The 26105-nt window shown below is 37.7% G+C and overlaps 1 protein-coding gene across 4 annotated transcripts in view; it reads left to right on the forward strand.

The window, feature by feature from the left end:
* Positions 1 to 24271, forward strand: part of HNF4G (hepatocyte nuclear factor 4 gamma) — a 75073-nt gene extending 50802 nt beyond the window's left edge. Inside the window, exons 2-11 of one of the 4 annotated variants that reach the window (XM_065585779.1) lie at positions 644 to 753; positions 4644 to 4815; positions 6370 to 6464; positions 10891 to 10997; positions 15112 to 15267; positions 18331 to 18418; positions 20141 to 20293; positions 20449 to 20685; positions 21179 to 21301; positions 21721 to 24271. In XM_065585779.1, coding sequence (XP_065441851.1) covers positions 666 to 753; positions 4644 to 4815; positions 6370 to 6464; positions 10891 to 10997; positions 15112 to 15267; positions 18331 to 18418; positions 20141 to 20293; positions 20449 to 20685; positions 21179 to 21301; positions 21721 to 21839 — 1338 coding nt within the window. In that variant the 5' untranslated portion in view covers positions 644 to 665 and the 3' untranslated portion in view covers positions 21840 to 24271. Of the gene's footprint in view, positions 1 to 35; positions 754 to 4499; positions 4523 to 4643; positions 4816 to 6369; positions 6465 to 10890; positions 10998 to 15111; positions 15268 to 18330; positions 18419 to 20140; positions 20294 to 20448; positions 20686 to 21178; positions 21302 to 21720 lie in introns of those variants that run through there. The other 3 variants (XM_005306798.4, XM_024102802.3, XM_024102801.3) reach the window with 3 other exon arrangements.
* The last annotated feature ends 1834 nt before the right edge of the window (positions 24272 to 26105 follow it).

The following is a 26105-nucleotide window of genomic DNA, read 5'->3' on the forward strand; positions in this document are numbered from 1 at the left end:
TTAAGAGCAGCTTGTGTATGGACCAAATTCTGCTGCCCTCCTTCCTCTCTGCAAAACCTGCATAAAGTGGCTTTTTATTGGGGTTGAGAAGAAGGAATCTTCCCTTTAACATAGTGGCTTGGTATAACATGTCTATGCAGCCAGTTCACTACCACTTGTGCAGAACATTGGTTGTGATAGCAATTGGGAATGTAGGTATGGAGTCTTTCTACCTGAAGACCCCCTGTGGTTCTGCATGTGTTTAGGGCCTTCCATACTCACAGAGGCTATGTAGCAGGGATCCAGGGAATGGGTAGCATTTGGCACTTTGTTATTAAAATGAGCAGAATCAGCTGCTGGACACCCTTTTCAATTTCCTCGAAAATTCAAGCCAATATGACTCCTGATAAGACTAGTCTATGGAACATTCCAAGATTATCACAAGAATTGCTTTGGTGTACCATAAAAGAAAAAAAGATATAGTCAGAATATGGCATGCAGAAGCAGTTTTACAGCTCCTCCCATCGCTGCACATAAGTGACACTGTTTACTGTTAACTTTGGATTATCAATCACTGATTGCCAGCAAAACAGAGTAGATCTCTTCATTCTGCATTTGTACTCTTGAGTAGCTTTCTTTTACTGTTTTCCCATTCAATGATGAGGCTGTCGGAACCAGTATTGGACATGGACATGGCAAACTACAGTGAAGTCTTAGATCCAACTTATACTACTTTGGAGTTTGAAACTATGCAGATTCTGTATAATGGCAATGGTGAGTTCTCTTCTGCTCAGTGATGCAAAATCAAGCTATGGGTTAACGGAAAAAAGTAAAACTAAGTAATGCTGTAAGGTGCTAGTTAAATGTTTTATTAATAGAGCATTTGGGCGGCGGGGGAGGGGGGTTATGGCAACAGATCTGCTCTTTTACACTTCATCATTAAATCTAAGTTAATAAAATGATAACTTTTTTCTGTTAAAGAAAATAAAATACCAGTTATGTGTAAGAAAGTAAGTGAATTCCACTGTCATCAGTCAATTAATCAAAGGAAGAAAAGGGGGCTTTCAGCAGTTGTTTTATTTACTGTAAAACAAATGAATAAGTAGTATTGACAGTTTGGGCATGAAGGTAGATTTTGCACATAACATTTAAAATGACAGATAGAACAAAATTATCCAGAGGTTTGGGAAATTTTACCGATTGTGGAGAAAATGATCTCCTTGCTCTTGCTGTCTAGTTTCCAATTAATGGGCTCATATTTTATTTGTATAATGTAATAAGTTTTTTATCACATTGACACTCTACAGGCTAATGTTTAGCTGGGAGAGGCGCTTGGTATTTGAGTGTAACATTTTAACTTAGGTTAGAAATGTTTATGATATGGGTTGTTATGCTATGGGTTTTTGTGACATTCCATTCATAAAAATATTGCCTCAAACATGTTGCATGCTGTATTTAACTTTACCATAACTGAATATTCTACCACAGACATAAAGGAAATTTTAATCTTTGAAAGTGAATGTTTTAATGTAAAGTAATTACTTTAAAGTTTAGAACTGAAATTCATTAAGGATAGAGAAAGTATATTTAGCACTAGCACAACAATTATTTTTATCTAGTCTAAAACTATAGACACATTGCTGTTGTTTGTAGTTTGTTTTTTAAAAGGCAGAGCAAATATTTCAGCATTTGTGGAAAAGTTCATTTGTACTTGTATTTTGTTCTATATTAAATTAAATTAATGGAGATATCCCATCTCCTAGAACTGGAAGGGACCTTGAAAGGTCATTGAGTCCAGCCCCCTGCCTTCACTAGCAGGACCAAGTACTTGATTTTGCCCCAGATTCCTAAGTGGCCCCCTCAAGGACTGAACTCACAACCCTGGGTTTAGCAGGCCAATGCTCAAACCACTGAGCTATCCCTCCCCCCCCCCCCCCCCCCTCTCTCTCTCTCTCTCTCTCTCTCTCTCTCTCTCTATATATATATATATATATATATCTATATATATATATCTATATATCTATATCTATATCTATATCTATATACAATGTCTTTGATGTGAAAAATGTTCATTCTGCATATCTCACAAATACAATATAGAACTTAAGTGGGCCTGTATAGGTGTGTCTTGAAACTTTTGTTTCGATTTTGGATGTTTCCATTACAATTTCTTTGCAACCAGACTAGTGAACAGAAATGTAGATTTAATTATTGATTCTGCCTAGAAGAAGAAAAAATAACATTTGTCATGAAAGAAAAATTTCCTCTTCTTAAGTGATTATGAGGCTTTAAACAATGGTCACTTGAGCTTTAGATGGTTTCTCCACTTACTTGATTTAAGAAGGGGGATTTTCTTGGTAATTAGTTATTTTTGCTTAACATAACTCTTACGGATCTGTTAAAGGTACACACACACATACACATATATACATGGGGGAAGGGAAGTTAGGCAAGGGAAGTTTATATTGGTAATGCAGATGGTTGAATTATTCAATGAAAATGATTAGTTGGCAAATTTTAATTCATATTTATTAAATGTAGGCTTATTCTGGTTGCAATTCATTTTTAAGCTTATCTTAAGTAACTGTAAGAATCAGTCTAAAAGAATGGTCTTGTGGATAATGCACTGATGGGGACTCAGGAGATCTGGTTTCAATTCGCAGCTCTGCTATGTATTTCCTCTGTGAACTTGAGCAAGTATCTTAATCAGAACTGGTCAGACACGCTTCACCAGAACCACATTCTGTTGGCACATGCCCTTCTGTCAACATTGAAATGCTTCACAAAATTGAGTTGATTTCACCAGAATTTTATTTCAGATGAAAGACTGGGGGTGAGGGAGAGGGAGGAGAAAGTTTTGACAAAGTTGAAACTGATTATTTCAACATTTTTGGAATAAAGCATTTCAGTTTTTCATTTTGAAATGACTTAATTTAGAATTTCCAAAATTTTGTATTACTCATTATAATACAAAATAAAAAGTCAAAATTGATATGAAACATTTTGATTTTGTCTAAACTAAATGTTTTGATTGACCCAAAATGATTTTGTTTACTTTTGGCTTGCAGAGAATTTTGACATGTTTGTTTTTCATTCCAAATCAGAACAAAGCCAGATTCTGAAATCCTTTGCAAACTGGAACTTCCAACCTCTGCTCAGTTCCACTCTTAATCTCTCTATGTCTCAATTCCCTGTCTATACAATAGAAATCATGCTTACTTTCTTGCACTCTCGGCTATTTGTCTATTTAGAATGTAAGTTCTTTGGAACAGGGTCTATATTTTACTAGATGTATGTGCAGTATCTGGCACAATGGGGTTTCAGTCTTAGTTGAAGCCTGTAGATGCTACCATCATATAAATAATTAATATTAATAATAGTTTGCTAAAAAAATTATCCTATGGGTTGTTCATAAACTATTCTGTAACTATTTGTGATATATGATTGAATGTCGAAGTCACATAGCAATGTTTCTTCTTCTTGACTGAATGATTGAAAATGTAGACAGGAGAATCTTCTTTTTGTATAACTACACACATATACAAAGAATAGCAATTTTGCAAATATTCATCTGAACAAAAACCTTCTCCCAAATAGTGAGTAAAAAGAGAATAAATGTGGTAAAACCATATGTCCATTCTTAGAACTGAAAGGGAGGCTGCAAGGTCATTGAGTCCAGCCCCCTGCCTTCACTAGCAGGACCAAGTACTGATTTTGCTTTTGATCCCTAAGTGGCCCCCTCACGATTGAACTCACAATCCTGGGTTTAGCAGGCCAATGCTTGAACCACTGAGCTACCCTCCCCCCCCAATTCAGGTGACATGCCTGGATGCACACAGAATGTCTACATCGGGGGTTCTCAAACTGGGGGTCGGGACCCCTCGGAGTCACGAGGTCATTACATGGCAGGTCGCGAGCTGTCAACCTCCACCCCAAACTCCGCTTGCTTCCAGCACTTATAATGGTGTTAAATATATTAAAGGAGGTGTTTAATTTATTGGGGGGGGGTCACACTCAGAGGCTTGCAATGTGAAAGGGGTCGTCAGTAAAAAAGTTTGAAACCCACTGGTCTACATCAACCTTGCATGAAACTCTTCCTGTATGGAAATAACACTATGCCAACCTTCTCCAATATTTTTTTCATGAAATTTAATTCAGAACTTTTTTAAAAATACCTGTGCCAATAATAACTGAGATTCTTTTCATGAAAGGAATGATGATAGCCAACTATTGCAATGTCATGTGAATTAATTTATGGATGTTTTACCAGTTGACTAAAAAATTTTGTTTTGTACCAATGTCCCTCTTAATGATTTCTGTTAGCAAGAATATTTAAATAGTTACACACAAATAGAAAGTTAGGTATTTCTTGTACACTTTAACTTTCAAACCACTTCTTTGAATCTGCAATAGTTTGGACAAAAAGCATTTCTTGTTATAAGCATCATAAATTCTGATAACCAGACATGATGGGTTTGAAAGGATTCATTAGAATAACAACCAGATGTAATTAGACATGCTGTCTTTGTATGATCAGTAAATGGTAAATGCTAATTAAAAGAGAAAAGGCCAGTTAAATCTCCATGTAAGTGTAAATAGTCATGGTGTTGTATTCGTTTCAGGTTTTAACCATAACTGCATATGTTGTTCTTGTCCCTCATCAGACAGTTCTTCAGCAGAACCACTCAACATGAACACTGCAGACAATGGAGTCAGTGGTCTTTGTGCAATATGTGGAGACAGAGCAACTGGCAAACATTATGGTGCCTCCAGTTGTGATGGGTGCAAGGGCTTCTTTAGACGTAGCATACGGAAGAGTCATGTCTATACCTGCAGGTATTTGAAATATTCAGCTTGGGAAACTTAATTCATTAAGCCGGTGGCATATCACTTTCAGATGCAATTTATACAGTGAATATTTTCTTTCTTTTTCAAACTGAATAAACAATACAGTGGACAAAACGTATGATTGTTGGTTTGTTAATGTAATTGGAAAAAATTACTTTCCTACAAATCACTGAAAAGAATTGTCTGCACCCAACACCCCCCCCCTCAAACATAATACATTAAAAATTAATGTTTACCTGTCTCTCATGAGGAAAATCATATTCATTGCTATGAAATTCTTGGTTACATTTAAATGATCTGTAGGCAAAACAATAAAAATAAATATTACAAGGTATTTAATAAGCATCTAGATAATCACCTTTAAGATAGTATCTTTTAGAATGACCTACCTTGATTCTCCACTAGAGGCAAGTTTTATCACGATTACTTTTTGGTATTGACTGTTCCAGTTACCAGCACCAGGTGAAATACACCAGGACAGATGCTTAGATGGATTACATTGGGATAGATCTATCAACGTCATTAGTGCTAGACTAATTTATACCAGCTAAGGAACTGGCTCGCCATTTTTTGTATGTGAACATATAGAGAATTTCCTAAAAAAAATTTTTTTTTGCTGTGTTTGTGATAAGCAACATTTTGGAGATTTCTCACTAAACATTTGTTTTTCTCTGATGACAGACAGTTTCTAAAGAGTGCTTAAGAGATAACTTATCTGTAAGGAGCTCTGTATTGCTGGAAATGGTGTTCTACTGTTCTTCTAATCACACCGTACCTTTCCTTTGTGGTGTGCCAAAATGTATATAGACTACTAGGGAGACATCCCCTGACCTCCACTTGGATGGTTGTGTGCCCAGTACTTAGTTGAACTACACCTTCCAGCAATCTTGAAGTTTTGAAATTCTGGGACCAAAAATTTCTGTTTTCATTTGCAATGCCAGCGGCTTGGTTCTTGTTCTACAAATATTGCTTTCCAAAATTATTTTGTCCTGTCCTGAGGACCATCAGACTCAAAGAAACATTTGCTTCCAGGCCCCTCATTGTTTTAATCGTAGTTCCCCACTGTTCTTTTTAAAGGGCTGCCAGATCTTTACTATTGACTGCCCTCTGGCACTCATTTCTTTCTTTCTCTATTCTCAACAAGGCTGCCTAGAACCCCTCTCCAGAATACAGAGATTTCTCCTACTCGTGCTATCATTTGTTTAAAGCCCTTTTTATCAACGTCTTGTGTCCTAAGGCTTCTGGCATAAATTATGTTTTTTAAAATTTAAACCAAATATTGACTATTAAATACTATTATTCATACAAAATATTTGCTGTGATGATGAAAAAACTAATGGCATCTTGCCCATTATAAGAAATTATTCTTGCCAGATGTACAGGTGGAAAACATTTTTCAAGGCTGAATTAAAGAAAAAGATGGGTGAAGGCTGATAGTTGGAAAAAGTTTTTGACAGCCCACATTAATTGTTGTCCCTCTTGCTAATAAGGACTGTGCTTTATTAATGCTCTAATATATTTACCCTTTCTTGTATCTGATAGATTCAACCGACAATGTGTTGTTGACAAGGACAAGAGGAATCAATGCAGATACTGTCGTTTAAAAAAGTGTTTTCGAGCAGGAATGAAAAAAGAAGGTAATAGATTGCTTTATTACTTGACGTACAAAGAGAAATAAACACTTAATCTAAATGAGTGTTAAAACTTAGTATAAAACTAAAAGAATATCACATTAGAATAACTCAGTGAATAGATAACTCTAGTGCCTTCACAAAGAAAGAGTGATTTTACTATTATATACTTCATTTAATTTTTTAAGTTAGTAAATTTTGAAGTTATAGTATTTTGTGCCTCTAACAAATTAACAGAGTCAGAACGGAGTTTGCAGCTTAAATTTATTTTTGTAGTATGTGAATCCTAGCTTCAAGTCCCAACACTTCAAACGTTGTGAAAATCTGAAATCAGACCTGAGTTTGGAATCCATAAATTCAGGAATGTTCAGATTTGGAGTTTTGGTTCTATTCGTTATAAAGATATGAAATTTGTGTCCAGGGTTTTGGTTGGTGACTGCCTCTAGTAATAATTTTCAATGTCAATCTGCTAACTCTTTAATTTAGTTAAAATGTTGGAGGTGCATAAATCAGAAAAAAAGTGTGTGTGTATGTGTGAAGTTCTCTGGTTTTGAGGTCTTTAAGGTGACAACACATTTTTGCAATTATTAAAGACACACTTTGCTTATTCAATGAGATAAAATTATATAAATTAAAAGTTCATGATATCTGTTCACCTAAGATGCCAAATATGCTCTAACAGATGGCTAAACTATGAGAACATTTTTTTCAAAATAGACCTGTTTAAGTTTGTGAAATGTTAGTGAAATTCAAGCAATTTACTGACTGCAAAAAAATGTTGCTGCCCAGATTTTCACATTTCAAAGTTGGTTGCTTGTTATTGCTCATGCAAGTCAGGTGGTACTGATTATGTGCTCTGAGTCTACCCCATGTGGTCAAGGGGATTGACAGAAGCTCTTTGTGACTCACTTTCTCAGATGGGGTGGCTGCAGTTTCTGTGCTTTTACTGAGTCAGTCAGATAATAACGTTCTGGGGGCAGCAGCAGCGAGTAATTCAGTGCTATTCTCCTCTGTAGTGGCAGTGTGGGATTGTCCCTTACAGACCATCCAGGAACTGATGGGGTACAGTGACCCTATGTGGCAGTTTCCAAGCTGGAGAGGTGAACGGTCCTTGTATTAAAGTGAGGGTAGCCGACAACTGCAAGAAGACAACACTAGCAAGAAAAAAAGTCTCAGATCCTGGTAGGGAAGGGATCATTGTGTAGGGACAGAAGAGTACATGGCTTGGTTGGGATCCCATGTATGTTCAAATAAAATAAAAATGGAGCCTTTTGTGGTTCCCACATTACTATACTGATGTTTATTGTGGTGAAACTGTTTTACAACCTGTTTTGGCATGTTTTTTTTATCCATCATAAGGCCAGTTTACAGCACGACTCTGTAACTTTACTGTAGTGAAGTGGGTTTACAGTGTGCTTCTGCAAGTACCTTATTAGGGTAAGAGTGGTTTATTGTGTGGTGTTATATGTTTTTGGCTTTGCTAATGGCAAAAAATTTTGTAGGAGAGAGGATTAAATGTATTTTCTTCTTGCAGTCACATGGTGAAATTCTGCTCTTATTTACAGTCATGAATCTAAAATAACTCCATTAAGTCTGTGGAGTTGCTTTGCATTTACATTGGTATAATGGTGCAGAACTTGGCCTCTAGCATTCAGACCATTAAAATCAGTAGTGCTTGGAATTCACTGTGGGATCCTTGTAAGAAAAATGTTGAATTATCTGTGTGGCCCTCAACATTTTGCAAAAGGCAGAATTTCAAGGACACTCAAACCTTATAAAATGAATAGATTAAAAAATGTGCATAACTTTTTTTTCACTGATTTTACACCGTTTTTCCTATAAAACATATTGGTCCTGCTTCTCCACTACATCTGAGCTATGCTGATTCAGAGCTGTCCAGCCACAGCCAGGCGGTCGCCTAGGGCGCCAAGATCTGGGGGGGCGGCATTTTGCCGCCCTCGGCGGCAATTCAGTGGCGGGGGTCCTTCCACGCTCCAGGTCTTCTGCGGCAATTCTGTGGCGGGTCCTTCACTCGCTCCGGGACCCGCCGCCGAAGTGCCCCGAAGACCGGAAGCGTGGAAGGACCCCCGCCTAGAGCGCCAAAAACCCTGGCACCGCTCCTGGCCGCAGCATAAATCAGAACTGGAGGGATCTTATTCTAAATAACACTGTGTGTGCTGGTGGTATATGGTCCAACACATCATGGGAGGATTGAGCAGAGCAGAGATTTCCCTTACAGAGGGAATTTTCTGCTTGGAATCTCTAGTCTGCTTAAGGATGCTTTAGCCTAAGTAAGCAAAGAAGCTCTATTGGACTGGTGAATCCAATCCATTGAATCCTGTACGTATGCAATACAAAGGTATTTCCCTTTGATTCTGCAAGTGGCCCTGTCACCCAGTGACTGGCCCTTGTAAGAGGAGATGGGGCCAGTCATACTTGTGCTATAATTAATTTGCTGCTTCCCAGCCTGAGGGGGCAGAACTGGACAGCCAGGTGATACCTTAATGAACACCTGGGCCTTATAAAAGGACTGAGAGAGATCTGTCAGGGTGTTAGAACCACAGGGAGTGGGAAGGCTCTTGTGGAAGGCCCTGAGCCAGCGTCTGCAGGAGGCTGGGTACTGCAGGGGAACCAGCCTTGGGGGCTGGCAAGTGCTCTATAGTAGAGTGGGTAAAGATTCAAAGGTAGCTTAGAAAGGGGCTGAAAACAGGGCCCAAAGGGCAGGCTGAAGCGAAGCCCTGGAAGGCAGAGAAACCATTTTGGTTTGTTTAGGACTTTTTAGTTTGGACTTTTGCTACCATTGAAGGGTTATATTTATTTGTGACTTGGGTGGAGAGGTAAGCCACACCTCCAACCCAGACTTGTGGGGATGCGGAGGAGACCCATCTTGGGGAAGGAAACTGGGGCAGGGAGTACTGGCAGTGCTATGCTCAGCCAGCAGGTGGCATGCTAACATCTAATTTTAGTATTTGACCATCAGTGTCTTGCTTCTTCTGGTCCCATGTGATGTTGACATTATTTTAATTAATTTTGTATTTAGTACCCTACTTTTTGAAATACTAAGTGAATAGGCATTGTGTTCCTCCAATTTAAAAAAAAAATCCTATTTCTTGTTTCATCTCTACATGAACATTTAACACTTAATGTTTATCACTGCAAGACATTTCTTATTATGACTTGATATGAGGCCCATCAGTAAATGTCCTTGGCAAAAAAGCTAGTGTACCTCTGGAATAAAGTGTGTTCATTCATCATAGAAACTACAGGATATTGTGCAGTGTAGAGAGAGAATATTTTACTGAAGCCTTTCATGCTGCAACTGAACCAATGTAATGCAGATTTCCCCCCCTCAAAATAACAAACACATGATTGAAAATAAAACTGCTACTCTTAAAAGATGATGAGATTCCTAGTGCAATAAAGAAGGATGTTGATCAGCACAATGCTTGTTCTCTCCTTGGCCTAACCTTGGATACAATTGAAATTTTGAGAAATCTGATTGATAGTTTTATTTATCCTCTTCTTTCCTGAATTAAAAAGTAAGCCTTGTTACTTAATAAGCCCTGTCTGTGCTCATTAAGGTTCCTTATCCAAAGCCTTTTATACACCTTTCCTAGGCCTCATGAGACACAACCCACCTGCTTGGAATATTTTTGCTTAGTTAATGTTCTATAAACTGGCAGGAATTGAACGTCCCTAAGGAGGAGCCCAATATTACAGGCTCAAAATTACCTTACTAATGGATTAAGTTCATTATTCACTCTTGTTGCAGTGTTTCTCACAGGAAAGCATGAGCAGAGGTATCAGAATTTCTATGACTCAGACATTCTGTCAGTGATTGCTCTGTAAACCCTTGACCTAACTCAATAGGACTGGGATTTCTATATCATTAGGAAGAACAGGAGTACTTGTGGCACCTTAGAGACTAACAAATTTATTAGAGCATAAGCTTTCATGGACTACAGCCCACTTCTTCGTAGTCCACGAAAGCTTATGCTCTAATAAATTTGTTAGTCTCTAAGGTGCCACAAGTACTCCTGTTCTTCTTTTTGTGGATACAGACTAACATGGCTGCTACTCTGAAATATATCATTAGGCTTCGTTAATTAAGGATGGAGGAGAGGCCAGCCAATCAAGTTACAGAGTATTGTTGAGTTGAGTATGCAAATCTACTGTAATAAAGCCAATCATAAAAATGCCGTGTCTAACAATAATTAGAAATGAATAATTTTTAGTGACAAACAATATTACATGAATAAGAAATGTACAAGATTTCTTGTCACTCTTTCTCATGACTCTCTCAGAGCTGAAACTTCAAGGTCATCTTTGGATGTCAGACCTTGTGATTCATATAGTTCTATAACAGCCCTCTGAAATTATGTTCAAACACACTGCCTACAAGCAAATAAATGACATGATTATTCTTTTCTAGCTGTGCAAAATGAACGGGACAGGATAAGCACAAGAAGGAGCACATTTGATGGCAGCAACATTCCCTCTATTAACACTTTGTCACAAGCTGAGGCTCTTTCTCGGCAGGTACAGTGATCCACCATGAAGTTATTTAACACCCTTTTAGATTTTTTTCATAGTTAAATATTTCCTATTTCTCATTATATAAAGCATAATTATTGAGACCAATGTTCTATCTGCTTCCAAAAATGCAATCCAGCTGCTTCTTCCTAATGTAAGAATCAATAATAAAGAACATACATCTATTTCTGATGGTGAAGCCAGTAAAGAAGGTCACTTAAGAAAATTCATCTTGTGTTAGTTACAATATGTCCCAGTTTTCTTCCTTAATATTGCTTTATGATCCCCTTACTTTCAAATTAAGTACTGTCTCAAGCAGTTAGTGGCATCTGTCTGGTCCTTGAGGCTGGATTTTCAATGGAGCTTAACAGAGATAAATGTCTGACATCCAATAAATGCCAATGGGTGCCTAACTCCCTTAGTTAGGCTCCTTTGAAAATCACAGCTTTAATGTTTGGATTTTATAAACCCTAATAAGGTTAACAAAAGGGATCCAAATGCTGAACCTATTCACATTGTGCTTTTGAACTCTGTCTGGTTTGAACTACATTTTCCTCTGGTTTCTTTTTTATCCAATTAATTGTTGAGTAGAACAGTATTCACTGGTTTCCTGTAATTCAAATGAATCATAATAATTGATTTCACACTCCCTTACCTCTTAGTAACTTACTCGGAGGGCAACTGCTGCCATCTTTACTTCATGATTTCATGCTGACTGTTTTATACTGAATGATACATCCCCAAAAGTTTTGTAATCTTGTCCTTTGTCAGCAGCTTGCGTATGATGGAACTGTCTCTAAGAAATACCCATAAGCTGTAAAATTTCTTGGATCCTTCTTTGTTCCTTATTAAATGAAAGAATTAAATTAGCCACTTAATACTACTAGGCTGGTACGAATGGGCTACTTGGTACTTTGGTACTACACCTGACTCTAGTAGTCAATGAAAAAGCCTCTTCAAAGGTATTTGCATTTCCCCTATTATTTTTTAGAATGTTAGATTTTAAGTAACTTTTAGCCAGGCCTGGTGATTTGTTGTTTTCTTATTGTACAAATTAATTCATATTTCAAACTCATGTTTACAAACAAATAAACTAATATTTCACCTCGGGCTCATGCTCAGAAGCCATGGTGATGGACACCTTAAAAATACATAGGCAGACAAACAAGTAAACAAAGATAAATATTTAAGGATAATGCCTTCTCCTTCTTTGGTAAATGCTGAACTGAATAATTACATACAGGCCTCAAGCAACTATGTTAACAACCCCAAACTCAGGGAAAAGTTCTCACTTCATCTAACCCATACCTCATGGCTGTTCCTTTCTCCATAATGTTCTGAACAGAAGCCCTAAATCCAAATACCCTTCACTTTGGAAAGTTTGGGTCCAAATTTTGCAGCCTCATGCCCATCTCTATTTGTGACAGACTTCTAATTATATCAACCTAATTAATGGTTAACTTTCTGTTTGGGCTCTAACTTTTAGCTGTCATCCTAGGCATCTCAACTACCAGTATATTAAGAGCTTGATGCAGAAGTTACTGGGTGAAATCTTCTGGCCTGTGTTGAGCAAGAGATCAGAGTAGGTGATCATAATGGCCTCTTCTGATCTTAAAATCTAAGAATAAGCTGTTTTCCTTAGTAATTCTTTGAACTTGTTTATAGTATATACACATATGTGTTTTTATAGTCCTTTAATCATTGACAAGTGGTACATACAGTTCATGAATAAAAGTGTTTTCTTAAATGGGCTCCTGCTAAATATCAATTTTTTATGCTTTTCTCCCACAAAACTGGGAGATGATTGTCTTCAGCATATATTCCCCATCTAGAATTTTCCCCTCTAAAGATTAAATATTGTATTTTGATTATTTGATATCTATATTTCCATAGCATCTAGAGGTCTCTAAGAGCATCAGCTCCACAATGTGCTAAGCACATCTGAAGACACAGTCCTGCCCCAAAGAGCTAAAAAGTGACACACATAAGGTGTGAGAATAAAGTGCCAGATAACCTCATGTGACCCTCAGTCAAACATGTGGCAAATTTAGTATGGGCTTCAGTGAGAGATTTAAAGGAGAAGAGGGTAGGGTAACAGGTTAGTTCAGGGAGAGTTTACACATGTAAGAAGCAATGAGGAAGGCACAAAGATGTTTTAATCCTTCTCATTTTAACTTTAATGATTCCATTACTTATGCAGTAAATGGTTCCAGGAGGAGCAGAGAAGAGCATGTCTCCTTTGCCCCAATCCCATAAGAGCTCCTCTGCCCCAAATCTGCAGGGTTAAAGTTACACCATTGTTGAAGGTCCAGGTAGGAGTGAGACTGAGTAGCATTTGCCTTCCCTCAAACCATCAGGGATACAGTACCACAAGATAATGCTCACCCTGTCAGCATGATTTACCCTACTTACCCCTCCATGCTGTATGCTAAAAGAGAAGGAGGTTGGGACAATGGACAATGGAGAGAGGAAAGGTCATGGTAGCATGGCCAGGAGCTGTGACACCTCTGGGAGTGCAAAGATTCATATATTTTAAGGCCATAAGGAACCATTGTGATCATCTGATCTGACCTCCAACATAACACAGGTCTTAGAACGTGACCCAGTAATTTTTGTAGCAAGCGCATAACTTTTCTTTGAGCTATAGCATATCATTTAGACAGACATCCAGTCTTGATTTAAAGACCTAGAGTGATGGAGAATGTACTATGTCCCTAAATAAATAATTTTGACTGTTAATTATCCTCACTTAAAAATTTGCAGCTTATTTCTAGTCTGAATTTCTAGTCTAGCTTCAGCATCCAACCATTGGGTCTTGCTAATGCCTTTTTCTGCTAGATTAAAGAACCATCTTCGCTGGAAGTTTCTTTCCCATTTACCCGTTTGTAGAGCATTATCAAAACACTTCTTAACCTTCTCTTGGACAAACTAAATAGATTGAGCTTCTTAAATCTCTCACTATAAAGCATGTTTTACAGACTTTGCAACCTACTTGTGGTTCTTTTCTGAACCTTTTCCAATTTTTCAACATTCTTTTTGAAGTTAGGACACCAGAACTAGATTCAGTATTCCAGCATTGGTCTCACTAAGGCCATATGCAGAGGTTACCTTCCTACTCCTAATTGATATTCCCCAGATGATGCATACAAGAATTGTATTCACCCTCTGGGCTACAGCATTGGACTGGGAGCTGATATTATGTTGGTTATCTATAGGCTTGACGGAATTCATTTTAAAAAATGTAATAAAAGATGGATGTTTATTTTTCAGCATTCTTTCCTTTTTTATTGATTTACAGTTGCTGGAAATTTTGGAGGAGTCAGATAATGGATGCCATAGGTCTAAGTGAGATATTTTTTCTAGTTTCAGCCCTACTTTTGTCTTCAGCCATCTTGCCTGTATTGCTTAATAGCAAGTTTAGTATTGTTCCTTTCCTTAGAAAGTCATTAAGGATTTCACGATTTGGCTCAGCGATCATACAAAAGCTTTCCAGCACCAAGCCCAGAAAGATTCCTCTCTCTGTGTTTTACAGAACACTGTGCACTGCAGGTGGTCTTATATACACTCCTATTAGTACATTTTCTGAAACATCCCCAGCTTCTATCCATACTGGTTCTCATCGTTACAAATCTTTCTGCTTTAGGCATTTAAAAAGCGTATTTCATCTTCTAGAGTTAATGATACTTATCTTTTCACTGAAAATACATATTTCCCTTTTATCTTTGTGTGCCTAGAACTTTATTACATTCCCTTCCCAGCCCTTTCTTTCTAAAGTGAGGTAAATGTCATCCATTTTAAAGGAAAAAAAACAAAACAAAAATTTAAAATGTTACAAATAATAGTCATCTCTTGGAATGAGAAGATCTTGTAAAAATATAACAATAAGCATCCCACTATCGTGGTAAAGTACACCATACAAGTAACAATGAGGGACAAAAATGATCATTTACATGCATATTGGTTGTCCTTATATTGTCAGGGACTTTGGCAATAATGTGCATGCTGGCTTCCGTGTGTTTTGCTTAAATATACTTCTAGCCAGTGGAAACAGTAACAAATATGGAATACTAACATGGTGTATTTTTTGGTTTTGTTTTTTGTTTTTGCTTAACATGGCTAGATCCCTGTCTCGAGTCCTGGTGCTAGTACTGACATAAATGTAAAGAAAATTGCCAGTATTAGCGATGTCTGTGAATCTATGAAGCAACAGCTGTTGGTCCTTGTAGAGTGGGCTAAATATATTCCAGCCTTCTGTGAACTACCATTGGACGATCAGGTACAAAGCAAATGAACTGGAGAATAATGATTATTCTCCTGTTACAGTCATGTAGAAATATTGTGTAACAATTCATTGTCTGCCCTGTATGCTAGAGCTCTGCTTTGAAGCAGATCTTGAGACATGACACAAAGAGATAGTAGAGGTTGAAGGGTGCTTCATGTGTTGGAAAAAAGGGTGCAGATCCACAAACTGAAAATTTCAGAAACAATATTTTGCAACTGTTGGAACCTGAAACTTTAAAGGCATGCCAAAATTAATAATAGTTTAAAAAAACCATCTAATCTTTCAGAACAGTTGGTTCATGTTCAGCTGCAACTGTTTGTGAAGACTGAGGTGGCTTGTTATTTAATTTGAACATTTATTTAATTAAGTTTCCTTATCCTTGCAAGAAATATAAGTATTACAGTCTTGAGAAGAAGTCAAACCTATATTGATGCCAAACCATAGAAAATAATTTGCTGTTGAATATAATATAATAAAATATCCAAAATTGTATTTATAATGTGCTTATGTAAATTTTATTCTAAATTGACATGTAAACGGTGCTTGAGTTCTCTTTAGGGACAAAATATCATCTTGGTGCCATGTCAGATATCTGTTAGCTTTGAGTAGATGTCTAAAGTGAATTCAAACCCCAGGTCTTCATGTTGTAATGGACATTACCGGGGCGTATGTAGGAATTTAAATTTGACCACTTTTGGAGGGGCATATTAAACACACACATTATACAGATTAATATCAACACATGCATTTATATCATATGCACAGATATAAACAGCAGTATGCTCACCATTTCAACAAAAATTGGTGCGCCTTGGAGCCATCTGCATAAATGTATCAACAAGTACTTGGCTGCAATGGGGTCACAGAAATCCTCCGGCCCTGGGGCTGAGGTGGGGAGAGGGAGCTTCTCCAGCCCCAGGGCCAGAGGAGTGCTCTCTTGCTGCCACAGCTCTGAGGCCGGAGGAGCTGTCTGCTCCCGCTGTGGCCCTAGGGCTGGAGAAGCTTGCTCTCTCCTCTGCACCCCCAGGGCTTTCTCCCCGCCATGGCTCCAGGGCTGGAGGAGCTGTCAGCTCCTGCCTCGGCCCCAGGGCCAGAGGAGCTCACTCTCCTGGTCCCAGCCCTGGGGCCAGAGGAGTTCTGTGCCCCCTCTGATTATCAGTGCTTGCCCCCCCTTGTGCATGTCCCTGGACATTACTGTCATCAAGCAGCTGGTTGGGAGGTTAACTGCTAAGAATGCCCTGATTTTCGTCTTTTAAACTGTAGTTCTACTCTGAAAGTGACCCTATAAAAATGTCATTGTGGAATTCCTCTTTACTGTCTCCTCAGTGTCAAACATTCTCTGTTTGTAGTAAAAAGACATGAGGGGGTTCTCTCAGCACTGCAAACCCAGCCTTATATCTGAGAGTGAAGCTGGGGACATTCCTCCTCCTGCATCTTTCCAGTAGTAAAGCTGCTGCATGCCCTTTCAGATTATTGCTTCAGTGACACCTGTGCTTACACTGGGTTTGCACAAATGTACCAAACAATTCTGTTGATGATATAGAAGGAAGAATGGAATCAAATCAGTCTTTAGTTGTGTTGGCACTCTAGGGGCCACAGATGTAAGAAGCAATAAAACTTGCTTTCATCACTTAAGCTGATATGATGGAACAGGAAAAAGAACAGACCTGCTGACTAAGAACATACCAACTTTACGCTTTTCAGAGTATAAGTGCACTTTAGAGGGTCACTAGCCAATAATTGTATGCTGAAAATTTGACCTACAGTACTTAGAATATAAAGTGAGAAATATTGCTCAAACTCCAAGGAAAACCTGATACTTTGTTACTGAGAAGTTAAAACTAATGGTTACTACTTTTGTATGATAACCTTTTGCTAATTGGCAACTAGCATTTACTTATCAAATAAACTTCCTTGTTTTGTACACTTTCTTCCTGACCTCAAAGTCAACCTGGTTTACGAACAACAAGGTAAACAAAAAAATGTGTTAGCTCTGTTAAGGCTGAGATTCTGAAAGCTTTCTAATTTAGTTGCTCAGTTCCCTTAGCTGGCTTTGAAAATCCCAGCATAAAAATCACAAGAGAAAAATTCATGTTTGCACAATGGAAACAAACAACCCCCCCAAGAAAATAGATTTAATTGCCAAGCTTCTAAGAGGGCATTATAAACAATGGAATGTAAATAAAAATGTAAAATGATAAACTAGTGAATAAATTGTTTAACTGCTTTCCTGGTATGCATCAGGTTTCTTCTTTATTGACTATCATAAAGAGATCTTGTTCTATATATTTTGCAAGGATATCATTGTCTGTATTTCATAGTGAAACTGGCCTGTTTGACAGCAAAATGGAGTACTTCTCTGTTATTTTATTTTCAGTTTTGAGCATGGTGTTTTTTCTTTTATTTCAGTTATTAGAAGAGAGGTATTTTTAGCAAAATTGGTTGAATTACCTAGTAATGCACTGTCTTCTGAAAGCTGATAGGTGGGCCTGGTATGGCACTAGGAAAATTGTTCTAAGCTCTCCCCCCCCCCCCCCCCCAAAAAAAAAATAAAAACAACCATGTTCAGAAGGCTGGCTTTGAGGGGGAAAGAGCCATCTCAAATATCTTTGTGTTTTACTGGATCAGGCTGAACAAAATACTGGATATTGCAAAATTCATGATAATAAGTTATGATAGCCTTCCTGCCACTGGTTCCTTCCATGTTGACTTAAAATCCAAGAACAAGCTTTATGTAAAAGGAAGTGGAAACTATGAAGTGCACATAAATGTATACAATGATAAACTATTTGCAAAATCATATTGTGTTCAAAATTCAGTTTGTACGTATTGCTAAGTGATAACAGTGACAAAGTTACACAGTTTAACTCAACTACATTGAAATAGTAAGGTGTTGATATAAAATGAACCAGGTACCTTAAAAATTACTTGTAGTAGTCTGAGTGGTATAATTGCAAGCAACAGCACTCTGATTCATCTTGCCCACTACAGATAATCACATATTTATCTAGATGTTATAATCCATGTTGTTATTTTATGGGGGTTCCTCTTTTTAAGGTTGCCCTGCTAAGAGCGCATGCTGGGGAACACCTCTTGCTTGGAGCAGCAAAACGGTCGATGGTGTACAAGGACATTTTACTTTTAGGTAAACATTTATTTTGTTTTAATTAATAATTACCATGTTATAGTTCACTAACAACCATATAATCAACATCCTGATAAACAGTGTCCTCATTTAACTGGGACAGTTGCCACAGCAGAATGAGTGCAATGCACTCTGCTGACTTTAAACACTGCACTGATGGCATACCTAAACACTGTACTTATGGTATGCCTACTATATTGTCACATGCCAGTTTCAGCAAAAGCAGATGTACAGTCCCTTGCAACTTAAAATGGCTGCAGTTCTACTGATACCATAAATCTAAACCCACATACGAAGTCCTTGCCAAACGGATATACATACTTTGGTACCCTGTGTGGCAACATTGACCCATGTCACAACCCACCAGCGGGCTCCATCTGTGCCAGTACTTTGGCCTTCTTTCAAGGAACTGTCTAGGTGTCCCTGGACAGAAGCACCTAATGCAAGCCAGGGGTATAAAGTGTGTAAGGTATAGGGGCAGTCCATCAGCCTTTCTTTATAAACATCATGTGCAGGGGACTTTCCCCTGCCTGCTATGCCCACTCTTGGGGTCTGGCTATTTGTGGCCCAATATGACTCATTCTGAGTATTATTGAACCAACCCTAGCATCCAGAGAATGGAGAGCACTTGCTCTAGAGATGCTACTCACATTAGAGGCTCCTTCCTGTTCCTGATCCAATTTTGTTCCTGAGTGCAGCTTTACTGAAATAAACTGCCTAGTTAAGTGTAAAACTGACTCATCGTACCCATTAAATTACTAAAGATATAAATATTTGCTGTATTCTTGGGACACTTAGGTAATGAGCAGAACTGGTGTAAATGAAAATGGTGGTTAGCATGACGAAGGTAAGTATATGCCACAGAAAGGACCAATTTAGGACCAATTTACTAGCTATTCCAATTTACTAGTACCCCAGCTACTCTAGCTCTCTGAGAAAGAATTCTGTTTAGCTGATAATTCATTGACCTAGTGGGAAATTATTATCAGCTTTTGTTCTTGACAAAACTTTTGCCCTTATATGTTATTCTCACAGGTCATTTTAGTATACAGATAACTTTTGGCCAGAAGTTAAAGTAAGGTGGATTGCCGGTGTGGGCTGGTTTTCTGTCTCTGGTCCATGACTGGGATTCCCAGGATTTACGGTAGTAGATATATATAATAAAGTACATACGATTATGCTACCATAAATAGTAGCAGTCTGTTAGGAAGTTACATGTTGTTCCTCTCGTTCTCTTAGAAAGGTTTAGAATTCTAAACCAAATAAATTAGAAGTGGGAACTTATATTTTTTACAGTGAATTTAAATAATTATGAAGACCACGTTTTCAAAGTGGCCTCTTTCTAGCCTCTAAAATAGAACACTGAATTTTCCTAAGATTAAATGCCTGTGTCAAAATGGACTTGTGGGCCAAAACTATATAGTTGGATGGCTAATTGGATAACTCCCCAGTTTGTGCACACAAATAGACCTCGAACCTGCAGACACACTAATCATAACTACGCATATGGGAATACTTATATGTACCTACAGGATCAGGACTTTGTTTTGCACATATGCTTTCCTTGTAAAGAAACTTAGTTTTGCAGGAGGGAATGTTACTGTATGGGAAATTCAAAAAAATCTGACTTGCAACATTAAAAATGGTTTGGTTCACCTGGGTCTGTAAATTTAAATCTTTGTGTAACATCAGTCCATATTCTGGTATTTTTTTCTCCTCAAGGTAACGATTACATCATCCATCGTAACAGTTCTGAAGTCGAGATCAGCCGAGTGGCAAACCGGATTCTAGATGAACTAGTCCGACCATTCCAGGAAATTCAAATAGATGACAATGAGTATGCTTGCTTGAAAGCAATTGTGTTTTTTGATCCAGGTACATTTTCCAAAAAGTCTTTCAGATTTACTGTATGAATACACTGAAATTCACCTTTGGTGATGTAACATTCATTAACAGTCAACATATTTGCACAAAGAATTTTTCACTAAAAGAATATGCTTTGACTTGAAGTATTTTTTCATTTTTTCAAGATGCAAAGGGATTGAGTGACCCATTAAAGATTAAGAACATGCGGTTCCAAGTCCAAATCAGTTTAGAGGATTACATTAATGACCGTCAGTATGACTCCAGGGGGAGGTTTGGAGAACTTCTGCTTCTATTGCCTACCCTTCAGAGCATCACTTGGCAAATGATTGAGCAAATACAGTTGGTCAAACTGTTTGGAATGGTTAAAATTGACAGTTTGCTTCAGGAAATGTTACTAGGGGGTAAGTGTGTCATTCTTTTTCTGTGATATTCCACCTTATCAACTTGATAAGCACTTTGGAAAAAGTATCCTCCTCCCCACCTCACCAGGCTGCTCAGACGTACTCCAGGGGACTGGATCAGTGCCAATTTGGAGGGAGCGTTAAAGTCATGATAACATGGCTAACTGTCCTGTCCCCCCACCTCCAATGTGTACTGTATGTTCCTCAGCCATAGCTGAGTTCCTGGACATACAACTCCCCGAAGAGAGAGACCGGGGAATCCTTATGAACATTGTAAGGATTAAATCCATTGTTAATGCAACCCAAGCAGTGAAAACAAATGTCATACTTATTATGGTTGAAGTCTTGTTAAATTGTTTAATAAATATGCAAAAGGCAATTATTCAAATTGCCAATCAAAATATTTGCTCTAAGGGGATGTAATTATTGCTGTGTAAATCGCTAGTAGCAACATGTTCATTCGAATTGATATGTGCTCTTGTAATTTTTGCAGGTACGTCTAATGATGCCAGTCATCTTCATCATCCAGTACATCCTCATTTAGCTCAGGATCCATTAACTGGCCAAACTATTCTCATAAGTTCAATGTCTGCTCCTGTACATACAGAACAGATCTGTAAGCAATTGCACATTATCTTTCTATCATAACATCTGACTGTTATGTTTAGTTAACTGCCAAATCCATTAAAATGGTGACCTGTCAAAGCTAGTGTATACTTCTTTCATCATCATTTCTGAGATTTAAATAGTAATGAAATTTAAAAAAAAAGCACACAGAAACAACCTCCTAAGCAATACATTCTGGTTTGAGTTTAATTTAAAACACATGACACTATTTTCATATTACCATTGGTTACAAATGTGGATTTTTAAAAGTGAACAATACACGGGGCTTCTGATATTTAAAAATGAATATTTACCTTTAGTGGCTAATGCAGATACTTTTTTAGGGTACAGTAGTATGTATGTCATAAATATGTATTTAGATTGGTCAAGAACATAATAATACATAGTTTCCTTTTAATTCTTTTTCAGCAACTCCAGAAACTCCATTACCTTCCCCTCCGCAAGGCTCTGGACAAGAATACAAAATGTCTACAAACCAGGCTACAGTCATAACGCAGCAATCAATTTTAAAACAAAAACCATTGTGATAATTTTTTTTTATTTTTTGTTTTGTTTTGTTTTCTTTTACATGCACTATACAAATTGTTAGGACACCTGGATGGTGGAAACCTCAGGATAGCAAATTAGGCCACCCCTTGACCCAAGCAAGTACAGGGGGCTGTTCTTATAATTCTTCTGTTTCAAAACTCAGAAAGCAAAGTACACTATTATGAATGATGAATTTGCTGTACACTTGGGGATACTGGTAGTCTTACAGCATATGTATATTTTGGTAATGCCTTTGGATCATTGAATTGAACGGGTTCATTTTTATTTCCCATTTGTAGTTGTCATCTTAATATTGTTTATTTTAGATCTGTAAGTAATTTCTTCATTGAAATGTCACTTGGAACTAATTGTGCTTGTTTAGCTATGAATGGTAGAACTTAAGACATGGATTAACACAAGCCAAGAGTTCATAAATAATAAAAGAGCAGGTTGTTAAATAAAACAGACGTATTACATTTAGAGTGAAAATACATAATAGATAGGAGGGTCTGTTTCATTAAAATAAATCCTAATGTGGGGATACCAGGATCTTGAAGTCTGACTATACCACAAGAGTTAAATGTGTTGAATGATAGCTGTCATGTTTACCTATCAGTTTATGTGAATATGGTAAAATGAGAGAACCCGCAACATGCAGCTGTGTGCTAAAAATGAAACATGGGTATAGGGAATGACTTTGATCATGCACACACACTGTGTTTGCTCACAGTTGGAATTTGTTATGATGATCTATTTACTGACTCAGAGAGAGGTTTTCATGCTATGCTTTCATTCATGAATTATTGACATCACAAGAAAATTGCTACTTCGCACAGTCTGGTTGTTCATAAGAGAAATGATGTTTCCTTTAATGGAGACTTTCTCCCCAAAAGCTGTTAAAAAGTGCCAAATAATGTGGTCTGTTGGGTTATTTTAATGAAATAACACATTGGAGTCAGCGATTCAGCAAAGAGATGTGACCTGGCCCAAATACCTTGGTTTATTATAACATCATAAGTTCATACAATCATCATGAAGCAGCTAACTCCCTGACTCCTAAAGTGGTATACACTCAGGTATAAGAACTTTTTGTCCTTTTTTGCAAACATAAAGCCACAAAACCATGTAAAAGAATTAGAAAAAGTTTGAGTGCTGACTTGTAAACTCAGAATGCTTTAATGAGAATTCACGTAACACCAAGCAGTATGTGTGTTCCTTTAGGGTATTCTGCAATAGTTGTATTTGTAGTTAAATCTGCATAAAATAGCTCTTATTGTTCGTCTTTTGCTTTTTAAAAAGTGTTTTCTTTTTTATTGGTTATTTTGTATTTTTTATGAATAAGCATATATTGCATTTCTCTGTGGAGCAATAACGTTTCCTTTCTCGTATCCTTTATGATATGTATGATTCATGTTTTGATGGCCTTGATTGTACTCTCTTCGATGCCTAGGGAAGGTTTGCAATTAATTTCAATGGAAGCAGGGTTGTGTCCCTTGTACGCAAATGGGACCATAGACGCCGACCGTGTGGGTGCTCCAGGGCTGGAGCATCCAGAGAAAAAAAAAATAGTGGGTGCTCAGCACCTACCAACAGCCCCACAGATCAACTCCTCCCCCTTCCTTCAGTGCCTCCTGCCCACCAGTGGACCCTGAGGATCAGCTCCTCCCCTTTTTCCCCCAGTGCCTCCCGCCTGCCAGTGATCAACTGTTCAGCAGCATACAGGAGGAGAAGGAGTGGGGGTAGGAGGAGGTGGGGTGCAATGCAATATATGCTTGAGGGAAGGGGTAGAGTGGGGGCAGGACCTGGGGCAGAGTGGGGGGCCAGCACTCCTGGGGAAATCACAAAGTCGGTACCTCTGTATGGAACTGAGTCATTTTTGAAACTATAATGTAGCTTTTAGGTGCTGATAGGTGCTGAACACATGCAACTCCCATTTAAGTGACCATACCTATTCCTACTCCCACTGAAGTCCATGGCAAAGCTCCATTGAGGTCAGTGGGAACAGGTTCATGCCTACTGACTTGAATGTGCCAAATATTTCATGATTGAGGTCTCACCCTGTTTGGGTTCATTCTGTAATTTTCCCAGGTACGCTTTGTGAATGCCTCTATAACTGACGCAGAGTACAGCTTATTGTGTTTGTCTAAAATACAGTGTAAGAACCAGAGAATGTACAATAGAATGTTTTCACAAACTGCCAGAATGTACTGGATAAAAACATATACTGTAGTATTTTATCTTACTAAAGGATGTTATCTATTTTATACAGTACATTGCATTTTTTCAAATAAGGAAAACACTACTGTAATTTATTGGGATATGATGATTTATTTTATAAATGTAACATTATTTTTGTAAACTTAATTATGCAAAAATCAAAAATGATTAGCTTTGTTAAACCTTAAATTATATTAAAATGAAATCTCCTATATGTCTGAACTGTGATGTCTTGTTTGTATATTGAGCATTCAGGATAAAAATGGTTGCTAGAAATAACCATCAATCATCATAATTATCAATGCTCAATAAACAGATATATAAACTATGTGTATGTCAAACCTGCCCTGTGGTAACTTTTTGACAATTTACATAATTGCATGAAAACACTGATGTCATTTTATATTGTTTATCATATAAATAAGTATAAAAAAGTTACAAATCTGCATCTTCACTATATTAAAATCACATGGGAAATATATGATAGCAACACATTACTTGCCACTGCTGTAGCATTGCTTTAGTACTATATAGCAATAGTTTTCAGTTTTTGATCCTGACCCAGAAAATCATTCAAGCACATGCTTAGCTCAATCCCTATTGAGGAAAGCGCTTAAACTCATGCTTAACTTTAAGACTGTGCTTAATATTAAGCATGTAAGTGACTACAGTTCTTGGATAGGGATAGTTTCCTGAATAATGGCCTTTGTAATCTGTAGATTTCAAATTATTTAAACAGTTTAATTTAGTAGAAACTTGGTAATACTTGAATGTTTAGAAGTAGATTTTTTCTTTCTTTTTTTTCCCCCTTAAGATTCCTTGCAATGTATTTTATCATGTTATCAGCATCTGTTCTGTGTTGGGCCAAATATTCAACTGTTTGTCTCCTTATAGGTTGTGTGGGTGAGTGGGCGTTCACTGATGTTGATGTTGAAGATTTTTAGGCCTTTTGAACAACCTGTGTCTGCAATTGATGATTCCAGTTTAGGAATCTCTGTGCCCTTTCAATGCTGAATTGGATGAAAAGAGGGGGTAATTTGGACAAAAGAGATTTTCTCCCTTTTCATGTAGCTGGAAACACTACTATAGGGCCTGATCTAAACTCCACTGAAGTTAATGTAATGCCAACAAACCCCGGTCCTCAACAGCCAAGATCAAACCTGGGATCTCTGGAGCTTAATGCATGAGCTGCTACTGCATGAGCTAAAAGACGCACTTCTCTCTTAGCCAAGGCTGTAGCAGACTTATCTCTAGCTGGTCTAGCCACCACTAGAGGGGAACAGAGTGCCATACCAAGCAGGAATGGGTTACATACTTCCTCTAGCTGAGGAAGCACATCCCAAGATTCAGACACTTCACAGTTGATATCCCAGATGAACCCCCACTTGTAATGCTGACAGATTCTAGCAGCCAGGATCAAACCTGAGACCACTGGAGCTTAGTGCATGAGCCACTACTGCATGAACTAAAAGACACAAATCTCTTAGTCAAAGCTGTAGCAGGCTCATCAATCACTAGCCATCTAACCATCACTAGAGGGGGACAGAGTGCCACCCCAAGCAGGCATGGGTTACATCAATAAAAAGCATCCCATTGATTTTAATGGCCTTTCAGTCAGGCTCCTGTTGTATTAATTATAGGAATAAATAGACCAAAAGATTCAAATGTGTTACCATGACCCTGAAACTTTTCTACATAAGGTTAAACAATCTTCAGGGTTCGGTATACAGAGACCTCAGCCTATTAATACCATGGCAAACACACCATAAACATTCTTTTAAACCTTTTATTAAAGATACAGAAAAATAAGGAAAGACAATAAAAACAGTTGAAATGTAAAGTGTTAAATAAGAGTTTCATTTTAACCAAATCTTTTGTTCCTTTTCCCTTTAGCTGGGGAGAGTTTTTGGAAAGAAACTGCCTAGTCTGACAGTCTCTTAGATCATAATAGCTGTCTTTTGGGGAAAACAAAAGAAGTCAGTTGAGATGGTGTCATAAATATACACAGGGCAGCTGTACTGAATTGCCTTACCTGTAAGGGGTTAATC

This window comes from Chrysemys picta, chromosome 2, assembly GCF_011386835.1.
Source record: "Chrysemys picta bellii isolate R12L10 chromosome 2, ASM1138683v2, whole genome shotgun sequence".
Lineage (NCBI taxonomy): Eukaryota > Metazoa > Chordata > Testudines > Emydidae > Chrysemys > Chrysemys picta.